Raw genomic sequence first — 12,363 nt, forward strand, 5'->3', positions numbered from 1 at the left:
TTTGTTCCAGAAGTCATCACTCACCCTTTGTATACTGCAGTATCCTTTCCACCAAGACAGGGTATTTTGTGATGCGCTGAGTGACCAGCAGAATGCATTCTGGAATTCCTCGGCGTCGAGCCAAAAGATTACTATTGCGGAGCTTAAAAAATATAGATCCATGTTTATATACACAAACTCTATCTCTGTATTTTCTTTTTAGGTGTGAATTTAATACAAAAAAATCTACAACAGCATAATTCTATTCAGACACAACACAATATGCATAATTAATTAAAACGATGTATTGTCATTAAATTTTATACTTTGTCATTAATTTCAATAACCCAACTCTCCATGATTTCAAGAAGCTTTGAGTTGCTCTGATGTATTTCCAAAAGTGAGCGAATTCCAATACTTATAAGTGGTAAGATTCATGAACAGTAAAAGTTTTGAAAAATCCTCAGAAATCAAAGTTAGATTTTGAGGATGAGTTTGCAGTTTACTATGTTTTTCCAACCGGTCTTTCCCTACATTTGTTACTATTTATCATATCACTTCAAGTTCCCTCAAATCCGGGCAAATTTTTTCTAAAAGTCTCAGAGTCTTCTTTAAGTTTTCAAGTTTTCAAGATATACATATGTGGGAAGTTAAAAAAATAAAGGAGAATCTGGAAGCATTTTTTAAATGGTAGATAAAAATTTAGACTCCATTAAACTATAAAGGAAAAATGTCTTTAACAAATAAATTAGATGCCCACTCCCCAAAGGGAAGGGGAACATTCAAATTACAAGAGATTTAAAAGATGTAACCCCCATGTATAGTTGTGAACCTTGGAGAGACCCTGATTTAAGCAATCCAATTTTAGGAGATAATCAGGGAAATTTGAACACTGGGCAGCTATTAGAAAATATTAAAAATTACTGTTAATTTATCTAAGTGTGATGGTCATTGTAATTTTTTAAATATAGCTTATTGTTTAGAGATATACACTACATAAATGATATTTGTCATGGATTTGCTTCAAATTAATCCCGTGTGGGTGAAGTAAATTCTGTCTTTAAAATTTTTACTATGGTTCTTCTGATTTAAAACTTGTCAGGGCATAAAACAACTTTAAAGGACATTACAGAGGTGCTCAGAAGCTTGGAAGGCATGAATTCACAAATATAAGATATGAAAAACAAATGATTTGGAAGAAATATTTCACTAATGCAGAAAAAGAGACTTTCCATCTTTGCCACAAACCTATCAGTCCTTCCTTCTCCTTTCCCTGAAAAACTGCACTAGATGTGAGACTAGCTTAGAGCATATAAGAAACAAGCATCAGCTACTTCCCCATGATGGCTTACCGCTTTGTAATAGAGTTTTTACAATACTTACCTTAATAAAATTCTGAAACTTTTTATTCTGCTGGAGTTCTTTAAAGAGGCTAACAGCTTCTTTGTGATGGCTACAGAATTCTCCATATATTTTCTTCATTTTATTTGCATTTTCTTCTGAAAACTGAGAATAACATTTCAATGATGGCTTATAAATTTAGTCTGTCTGAACACTAAAAAGAACATGCAATTTCCATATATTTCAATACATTCTTTACAAATAAAAGAATAAACATCAGGGTTTTCAAAGCTGAATGGTGATGAGCATATGTTAAAGTAATTGTCTACTTATTAATCTACAAACATAATAACATTGGCATATTCTGTTTGTCTATTAATAGGCCTACTTCTTAGTAATATTAGAAATGTTTTATAAAAGCAGTTCATGTTACTTTTCTGGTCTTCTCATCGCATATGAGCAAACAAACTATTTACACAACAACAACAAAAAAATAAACATCATGGAACTTCTAAACACAATCATTTCTCTTCCCCAAACACTTTTAAAATTAAAATAAAAGGAAGTATTCAAGAGGTAAAGGGAAGACATCAACCTATTATGCTCAGATTATATTGAACAAATTCACTTATCAAATAGCCAAATGAAAGACATTTGACATATTTTCTTATTTTTTTAAGTGTTTGTGCAACTTTATCATTTCAATTTATAGTTTTAACACTTTTATAGATTGAAGGAAGGGTTATGTGGAAACATTTAGGGGTCCTCAGGAAGGGTCCTCTCACTAGTTGACCTTACACTGGCTAACTGATCGCGTCCATGGACTCAGTCCTCAGTTGGGAATTTGATTTATGTCAGTGCATCACAAATGGGCCAAGAGGCAGGTAATCATTAGCCAAGATAAAAGAGAAAAATGAATAACCAGGAGGCCAATTTATTAACTGATGGAAAGCAGTAGAGATGTGAGATAGATATTTCAATAAGCTTCAGCGGGAGAAATATCTCTGTCTCCCAGGCAGAAAAATATCTCTGTCTCTCTGAAATCTAGGGCTTTAATGATAATAGATCTGGCTCACTCTAGTGTTTGTTTTGGAGCTGCTGGTCAGACTATCATGGGCCACTCAGGGAGCCACATTATTGGAGAGGCATCACAATAAGCAGTCTAAGTAGAGTTTTCATAAGGGGATTTATTTATGGCTCTGACTCCTGGTGGAGGTGGTGATAGAGCCAGGAATAATCCAGCCAAGTCCTGTGACACACCCAGAGCCAGTCACTGGCTGTTAAAAGCCCTCAGGGACCAGTCATACAAACCAAAATCAAAGAAAAGAAACCAACCCAAACCATCTGTCAATCAGAATGAAATCAATTTCAGTTCTCCACAAGCTTTCAACAATGTAGAGAATCTATTATATTCGTGCAAAGGTAACTGCAATTTTTGCGATTATTTTTAACCTTTTAAATCGCAATTACTTTTGCACCAACCTAATACAAACCTTTAGGTTTCGGAGGTTAGGGCCTTTGAGTTTTTCTTACCTGTTGTACTAGAATATCTCCAATTCGGTTGATGATGAAATTCTTGTCATTGTCAGCACAGGATTCCTGTCTCCTCTCCTTCATGCCGTAGAAGAAATGCCTATGAATTTCAAGTAACTCATCTAAACAGGGGAAAATTTTATCCACGGTGCTGTGGTCAAGCTGCAGCTCCTCTTTCATTCCTTTCCTGAAGACCTCAGACATGATGAACAGGGTCTGAATGTGATGCATTTCTGTTTGCATTAGCTCTGAAACATGTGAGCAGAAACAAGCTATAAACACCAGTATCCCTACTGACTTAAGTTAGCAGCCAAACACTAGATGTTACATAAATAAAAAGAGGGAACGTATAGAAATAACATTCTTCCATTATAAAAGTCAGCATTGATTAAACATTTAATGTAAGGTCAAATTATTGGTCTATATTTTTTTCCAGATAAGAGGACACATGTAAGTTAAGTCCAATATATAAGAATTCAATGTATCGGAAAGTCTCATAATATAAAGCATCTTTAAGTACTTTCAGCTAGAAACCAGGTCTTATTCTCTCCTGAATGCTCTATAAAACATAACTAGGTTTGCCTGTTTTCTTTCTTTCCTTTTTTTTTTTGTCGTTATTGTTTTTGCATTGAGTAGGAGCACAATTAATTTGGCGAATTAAATTGGGTTAAATATAATAAAGTTACTCAAAGCAGACAACAGGAGGTCCTTTCTATTCCTGCATCTGTCTCCAAAATTCTACTTTCTCCAGGGGAAAACAACATCATGGTCAAGGGACATCATAGAGAAAGTGAAAAAACAGTCCACACAGACTGGGAGAAAATATTTGCAAATCACATATCTGATAAGGGACTCATGTTCAGAATACATAAAGAACTCCTGTAACTTAAGAATAATAATTTTAAAAAAAAACACTTCAAAAATAGGTAAAAGAGTTGAATAGATGTTTCTCCAAAGAGACATACAAATGGCCAGTAAGCATATGAAAAGATGCTCAACATCATTAGCCATCAGGGAAATGCAAATCAAAACCATAGTGAGATACTACTTCACACCTACTAATTGTAATAAAAAAGATGGGCAATAAAGAAGTGTTGGTGAGGGTGTAGGAAAATTGGGACTCTCATGCAATGCTAATAAGAATGTAAAATGGTACAGTTGTTTGGAAAATAGCCTGGAAGCTCCTTAAAAGGTTAAACAAAGTTACCACATGATGTAAAAAGTGGAAACAACCCCAACTAACCATCAACTGATGATTAGATAAACAGAGTGTGATATACTTATACAATAAAGTATTATTCAGCTTTAAAAAGAAATGGAGACTGATATATATATATGATACAACATGTATTATACATATTGTACAAAAAGTGATCTTTTGTCCCTGGTTTCTTTCATTTAACATCATGTTTTCAAGATTCATTCATATCAAAGCCTGATATATAAAAGATCACATAGTGTACAATTCCATTTATGCAAAATATCCAGAATAGGCAAATCCATAGAGACAAAAAGTAGCTAGCGGTTGCCAGGGGCTGAATGGGAGGGGGAAATGGGGAATGACAGTAAATGAGCACAGCGTTTCTTTTTGGAGTGATGAAAATGCTCTGGAATTAGACAGTAGTTGATGGTTGCACAACTTTGAATATATTAAAAACCATCAGATTACTGTAAAGGGGTGAATTTTATGGTATGTGAATTAAATCTCAATGTTAAAAATGCATCATAAAAGAAAATAATAATTTACATTTTGGGGAGCACTGCAAGTTCTAGATTGGTATTTCCTAACTCACACATTTGGAGAAAGAATCTAAAATATCAGCCATGGATGGTAATCAAATATAATTGTAGTTTTGTTTATTATTTTCTCATAAACAAAATTTTTTTTAACTGAGAACCCACTAACTTTTCATTATTATTGTATACCATGTTTTAGTACCTACTCTGTACTAAACATATATGTATATCATTTCATTTAATCTTTTAACCCATTATAACCAAAAAAAAGATAAAAATGATTTCCCTCATCTTTAAAAGCGAAACAAAGAAGAAGAAAGGTGAAGGATTTTCCCCATAACCCAAGCCTTTCTGACACAAAAGGACATTCTGTGAACTACGCTACATGATAATTCATCCCAAATGGGTTAGATTATTTTTAATATATGAAATGAAGAGATAAATAAAGAAAAATTATAGCACACTATAAATTACATGAGAAATACTACAGGTGAATTGGCTAGTTCCTTTCTGTAACTCCCACCAGTACAGCTCTGGACAGCTTTCAAAGCATGCTCGCACATCATCTCACCTGACCTGCATTAACTACCACCTGCCTCAGGTGAGAAAGGGTCTTCATTGTCAATGAACTTTTTGGTCCATACCTGCATACAGGCATCCGTTGTTTTACCGTGCTTTATTTTCCTTCACAGATGTTGCAAGTTTTTTGCAAAATGAAGGCAAGACCCTCCATTGGCAAAAAGATCACAACTAGCTCTATTGCAACACATTGTACTGCGGTGGTGTGAAACCAAACCTGAACTCGCTCCAAGGGCTGCCTGTACATAGGATCAGTGAAACCTAAGAGCTCGTCTCATCTTTCAAATAAGGTACCTTCTCGGAACCACTTTTTAGCATCGACTTTGTACCTGAAAATTTTCTAAACTTCATTTTTTCCTAACTAGTGTATAATTGAACTTCCCCTAATTCGGATTGTCTCCAGGCAAAATGGCATGAAATAGTAAAATGTCATCCGAGTTGCACTCCATACTCAGGACTGCAGCACACAGCCACACATTGCTAATCCAGTCCCTGCCGGTCCCACTGCAGTCTGTACGAATGGCATCCCATGGTGTGTGTGGGCTAAGCACAGGGCCACATATGCAGCAGTCCACACTACATCAAAGCATATGAAATTTTACTGTGATTCTTATAATAGCAGAGGTAAAAGAGTATAGGCCATGCCTAAGTAAACTTGGAAAGGGTCTAAGAAATAAACTTTGCTTTGTACCAGGCACATATAATATCTCATAACACTTTAAACTCGAGTGTCATTATCACCATTTTACAAATGGAGAAACTGAGGTCCAGGTACGTTAAACAATTTGTCTGAGATCAAGTAACTAGAAAATGGTAGAACTGGGATTTGAACCCAGGTCTGAATGGTTGCAAATTCCAGGCCCTTTCCTCTATACAGCACTGATTCAGCCCAAGGAGCATATCTGAAAAGCTTACCAAAAATGACATCCTGTCTTTTGATGACATCTTTCTCCTGCCTACTACAAAATGAGGAGTCCACCACAAGACTCCAAGATTCTGCTTCGAATTCCTGGGCATCACTGCTGAGGTCACTCCACAGAGAAGAATCCACGACATCTAAAGTGATTTTAGAAAAGAAAAGTCAGAAGTGGAGTAACATGCGTAATACAAACAGACCTTTTTACAAGTCCCCATATTTACGGATTCATCACACTAATAAACGTGCTATGAACATAGAAACAATTAAGCCAAAATACTGTTGTAGCATTGAAACATCTGAAAACCAAACTAGGAAAATGGTACAAATCAACACTGCTCTCATAAAAGCAAAGAAGTATTAGACATTAATACAGTGATTGTGTATATGCCAAAAAAGAAGGACATTTGAAGATTTTTTTTGTTTGTTTTGGCTTGCTCTATTTTCGTTTTACTTTTGGTAACCTTCAGAGTCCACAGTGTGCTTACAGAATCTTGAACACCCTGATTTCTTTTGCTCCAGGTTATTTTGCACTGTTTACTCAAATCTGAATTTATACTTGATTTGCTTTTTTCCTTGGCTTGCTGTCCTTAATATAAACATGAAGCAGGGTATAAAGACTCGAGTCACATGTGAGTACAGACTTTTCTGACAGAATTTGACCACACACACACACACCCTTTAGAAAATTAAATTCTATTGGTCCAAACAGCACTTCTGAGAGAGATTCTAGCTCAAGTAGTAAAGACAACGTGACAAGTGGTTACTATCTAAAATTTATAAAGAACTCACATAACTCAACACCACAAAAACAAAGAACACAATTAAAAAATGGGCAGAGGACACACAGATGGCCAATAGACATATGAAAAGGTGCTCAACATCACTAATCATCAGAGAGATGCAAATTAAAACCACAATGAGATATCACCTCACACCTATCAGAATGACTATCATCAATAAATCAACAAATGACAAGTGCTGGAGAGAATGTGGAGAAAAGGGAACCCTCGTGCACTATTGATGGGATTGCAGACTGGTGCAGCCACTATGGAAAACAGTATGGAAGTTCTTCAAAAAATTAAAAACAGAACTACCTTATGACCTAGCAATTGCACTCCAATGTATATTTATTCAAAGAAATCCAAAACATTAATCCAAAAAGATACATGCATCCCTATGTTCACTGAAGAACTATTTACAATAGCCAAGAGATGGATACAACTGAAATGCCTATCAATGGACAATTGGATAAAGAAGATACGGTACATATACACAATGGAGTATTACTCTGCCCTAAAAAAGAATGAAATCTTACCATTTGCAACAACATGGACCTAGAGGGTATCATGCTAAATAAAATAAGTTACTCTGAGAAAGACAAATACCATATGATCTTACTTATATGTGGAATCTAAAGAACAAAATAAATGAACAAATAAAACAGAAACAGACTCACAGAGAACAAACTGATGGTTGCCATATGGGAGGGGGCTGTGAGGGGCAGGGAGAAAAAGGTAAAGGAATTAAGAAGTACAAATTGGTAGTTACAAAATAGTCACAGGGATGTAAAGTACAGCACAGGGAATATAGTCAATAATATCATAATAACTATGTATAGTGCAAGGCGGGTACTAGACTAGTCAGGGGCATCATTTCATAAATTATATAAATGTCTAACCACTATGCTGTACACCTGAAACTAATATAAAAGAATATTGAACGCCAACTGTAATTGAAAAATAAAAATCAAAAATATAATGTTTAAGCATTTTAAAGAAAATAAATAAACATGCATTTAAAAAAAAGATGACATGACAATTAAGTTTAAAATAAAAGAAAGACTCCTGCAGCACAGTCCACTCCTTTCTCTTGTTACTACCTACTCTCCTTTAATTTGGTTTTCTTTTACCTATTGCTACAACTCAGATATGCTAAGTAATTCCCCAGATTATGTTCCATCCTACAAAACATGCTCTTTTGAAAAAAAAAAATGCTTTTATTCCCATAGAAGTAGGAGGCAACAGATGAGGATAAATATCCCAGAGTTCTAAGCAAGTCCAGTCTTAACTAACTGAAGTGTACATATTTTTATGTATAATCTTATTATGATTCATTATCAGCTGTAAAACTTTTTAAAAGAATAACAACAAACATGCAATGTATGTCATTTTCTTCATTATGTTTTGACATATGTCCATTTAAAAAACATATCCTATTCCCTTGGTCATTCTATGGAAGTATGAAAGTCTTCTTTGGGGCTTTTTTTTTTTTTTTTTTTTTTGACCAGAAGAACCTATACCAAAGAGACACCATGAAACAGAATTCTTTTAAAAAGAACAAAGAACATGTTTCAACCTCACATCCTGCAGAAAATTTTCTTTTTGGTGAACACTCATAGAAACACAAGTACATACAAACATGTCTTCTTCTCACCTTCCATTAAGAAAGAATCCGTGGAGGGAGATGAGCCCACGGACTGTAACAGCTCATCAGAATGAGACCTGCTTCTCCAGGTGTTCCCGTCACTCTCAGACTCCAAGGATGTCCCTGACCTCCTGGAACTGGAGGGAGGGAGAAGAGTTAGCTCCAGCAGTGGCTGAAACGTGAAGATATAAAACCACACCAAGCCTTACCTTTCCAGGGAGGTACCTGGAACACTTCTGGACAACGGATGGACCTGTCCCACAGTTTCTTTCCTCCCGGTCGGCAATCCAATAGGCATGGAGGAAGAAGGGTACAAGGAGAGACCAGGCAGTGGGATGTCTCTAAATGAAGAATCTGGAAATCAGAATGGATGCTTCATGTGTTTTCATTGAGGGCAGTAATTACAAGAAAAGGTAGTCACTTAAAAGCCAGAAAGCTAAACACTTGAATGGCAGCTTCTAATGTAGCACATGCCGAGCCTTGAAACCAGTCTCCCTGCCACATCCTAACACCTGCTTCAAATGTCCCTTCCATCTCACACCCTCCTGATAGCTTTGCTGCAGGCCTGCTTCAACATATCCACTTGGAGACTGTTGATGGCTGGGATTATACAAACAAACAAGAAAATGGAATGGGGAAACACTGGCACGGCTTTCTCATAAACCACTGCTTGCACTCCTCAGAGCCAGCTTTAAATAGATGCAAGGTGTTATTAGCACTATTACTAGAATGCATATGGTGTGTATAAACAAGCATACGCACACACAGAGCATGTCAATGGATTGGAATGATGCTGGGAGTCTGTTTCTTTGTGGTAGAAACATTTCAGGCAAATGAAACCTTCAAGCCAAGCTGAGCTGTTCTCTCTCACACACTGAAAACTAAATGGTGCTTTAATACCTGTCTGGTCAGTTCTAAAATGTTGGGCATAGATGAATTTACATTTGATGTGTACTACAAATGACTCTCAGAATATATTTCAGTCCTATAATATTATAGCTGTAGCTATCCAGCTTCTCAAGCAAGAGGGGTTAAATACTTATATGGAACTCCAGGATATTATAAAGAATTTTACACATATATGATTTACTTTTATTCTCGTGACTCCCAAGTAAAGAGGAGAACTAGACGGTATTTTATCAATTCTAAGATGCTTTTTATTTTCACACTTAACCTTATGAAATAGAGAAGTACCTTACAACTGAGGTTGAAGGGACTTCTGGCATCACAGCAGGGGAGTAAATGATGTCACAGTTGTTACTGTCTGCACTAGTTCAATGTTGTGTAACATCACAATAAATTGCATATCATCATGAATTTGCATTACCTCATTATTTCAATTCAAGTGGTTTTAAAAACATGGGCCACACTTTGTTACAGCATTGAAATGAAAAGTGACCACAAACTTAAAATGCCTGGCACCTGGCAAGCAACGCAGTTTTGAAGCAGAAGAAATTGCAGACCCTCTCATAACAAATCAAAGCCTTTTTGAACATAGGAGATGAAGGTGTTGATGGGTTTTGCATGCAACATAAAGAACTGTCAAAGGCTGCCAATTATACTCAAGAGGAATTGTTTAAACTTCAGCCATACAGAATTCAAGAAAAAAGAACAGAACCACCAAGTTTAACAATATGCAAACTAAACTTGGGTATGCTTTAAAATCTCACTGTCATCCTAAAGGGGCTGATGAGATCACAGCCTCAAGCACAGCCAATAAAAAGTACCAAGTTGCTATAACAACGGACAACAGGAAATGATAAGAATCTACAGATTCTGAACTTAAAGTTTTTTTCCCTAAACTTTGTGATTCTTAAGAAGTATGTGGTGTGTATTTGCCAAGATAAATATATGCTACTGCTAGGATAACATAAAATTATATCCATTTGATATAGTGTTTCTCTTTTCCCCAAAAAGGTTATTAAATCAATAGTGCATATTACACTAGACTGCATCTTAGAATTGAGGTAATATCATAATACCTTCTCCATATAGTCCTCCCTAATGTAAAAATCCATATAGCATATATAGCACAAAGGCTATTAGGCTGCCATAGAAATTCATGCCATTCTTGACCTCTTTGTCCAACTAAAAATTATGCCAAGCACGTGTCACGAAAGAAGAAATAATTCAGCAAATGAGAAAACAAAAAGAAGGGGTGTTTTACACTGGAAAAATGTGTGGCATGTATGAAATTAAAAAAGTTCTTGTTTCCCACATCACTTACTTCCAAGGATGGTCTGCGGTTTGTTCTTGTTATATTTCTCTTGGAATTTCTGGTAAAGAACATTAGAAACACATAAACTAAGATCAAAGCACCATTGGACTACAGTTAGAATGTCCACACAGTTAGAACACAGAGCAGGTTTCTTATCTATATCATTTCCGTTGTTTGCTTGTTTTTATTTACTTCAAACAAAAAGGAATTCAGAGCAAAAGACATTAAATGCAACAGAGAGAAAAATGTTATGATAATGAGATGTGCAAGTTATAATGAAGGTGTGTCACATGAACACATTTCATGACTATCCCAGCTTTATTAAAAGCCTAGGAGAACCAGAAATCTCCGGTTCACATGTCCAGACTCAGGCTGAAAGGGGAGTTCCTATCAGGGCTGCCTTTCTCCTACAGATTTCTTTCTGCTCCTGGCAATCCCTCCTGTCTTCAACAACTTGGAGCATTGAAGTATCACCCTCAACTCTGTGATCTGACACAGTGTGTGTGGTAGTTACCATGGAGGTCGGTAACTCCAAGTTTCCCTCTGGAGGGTCATCATGCTTACTCACACGCATTTCTGACATGACTTTAGCGTGGAAAAGAAAGCAATACAATGATAGATGTCACATCTACTCAAGCCCACAGTCACACACAGAGAACATTCTTCTACTATAGTCCAGTGGGCCTCACTGTATGTGGTCTTAGGACCAGCAACACCCCCTGAGAACTTGTTGAAATGCAAATTCTCAGGCCCCACCTACACCTACTGCATCAGAAATTATGGGGGTGGGGCCCAGAAATGTCAACAGGTCCTGCACGTGATTCTGATGTTTGCAAAGTACTGCTCTAGACTTCATTTACATATGCTCAGAGTTTCCTCTGATAAACCAAGAAGATTCCGACAGAAAGGCTAACCCACCCACACTGCATAACACGGGTGGCCAGACTGGTGCTTTCCCTCTAGTTCTGAGAGTACAGAGTTAAGGGAATAACTATATACTTTGGGCATGTGTTATTTTATTGCTACAAAGATCACTTTAGAAGTAAATCTAGACAGTAATAAAAGAGTAAAAAGCTAAACATAATATGAAGCAACCAAGCTAGATATAAACATGTAATATTCACAAATGACAGCATTACCTTGGTACATGGAGGCACAGCGTCTTTACAACCCTTATGTACATTTGCATTACAGTCTGAAACAAAGGGAAAAAATAGAAAAGCATCCATCTTATTTAAGTTAATCTGAAATAAGTAAGATTACAATATGGTTTTACCGGTCATTACAAAAATAGCACATACACATTAAAAATATTTAGAAAACTTAAGAAGGAAAAAATATTTAAATCACATGTCGTCCCACCAACTCAAGCACAAGCACACAGTTCATATTTAAATTCCTTCGAGATATGGTTTCCCTTTTGCACAGGATCTTATCAGTTATGACACCTGGAATTATGCATGACCTACATTTCTCTGTCTGCCTGAGAACTCATTTACTATATGTGCCCTATATTGCAAGAGATTTCTGACATCTGGCTGGAGCAACTGCCCACTCCCACACCAGTTAAAATGCCTATGAAAACAGAAGGAAAGGAAAACTCACAACAACTATGGGAAAAAGAAATGTATCA

General features: G+C 36.2%; 1 protein-coding gene across 2 annotated transcripts in view; it reads right to left on the bottom strand.

Annotated features, from left to right (window-relative positions):
- ARHGEF28 (Rho guanine nucleotide exchange factor 28) overlaps positions 1-12,363 on the bottom strand; it is a 289,872-nt gene that overhangs the window by 62,458 nt on the left and 215,051 nt on the right. For both annotated transcript variants that reach the window (XM_019728118.2, XM_019728120.2), the window contains 8 exons: positions 11,870-11,925; positions 10,740-10,788; positions 8,722-8,866; positions 8,522-8,649; positions 6,085-6,225; positions 2,854-3,101; positions 1,363-1,485; positions 25-142 (listed from right to left, as the gene is read on the bottom strand). In XM_019728118.2, coding sequence (XP_019583677.2) covers positions 25-142; positions 1,363-1,485; positions 2,854-3,101; positions 6,085-6,225; positions 8,522-8,649; positions 8,722-8,866; positions 10,740-10,788; positions 11,870-11,925 — 1,008 coding nt within the window. The remainder of the gene's footprint in view (positions 1-24; positions 143-1,362; positions 1,486-2,853; positions 3,102-6,084; positions 6,226-8,521; positions 8,650-8,721; positions 8,867-10,739; positions 10,789-11,869; positions 11,926-12,363) is intronic.

Source organism: Rhinolophus sinicus, linkage group LG03, assembly GCF_036562045.2.
Source record: "Rhinolophus sinicus isolate RSC01 linkage group LG03, ASM3656204v1, whole genome shotgun sequence".
Classification (NCBI taxonomy): Eukaryota; Metazoa; Chordata; class Mammalia; order Chiroptera; family Rhinolophidae; genus Rhinolophus; species Rhinolophus sinicus.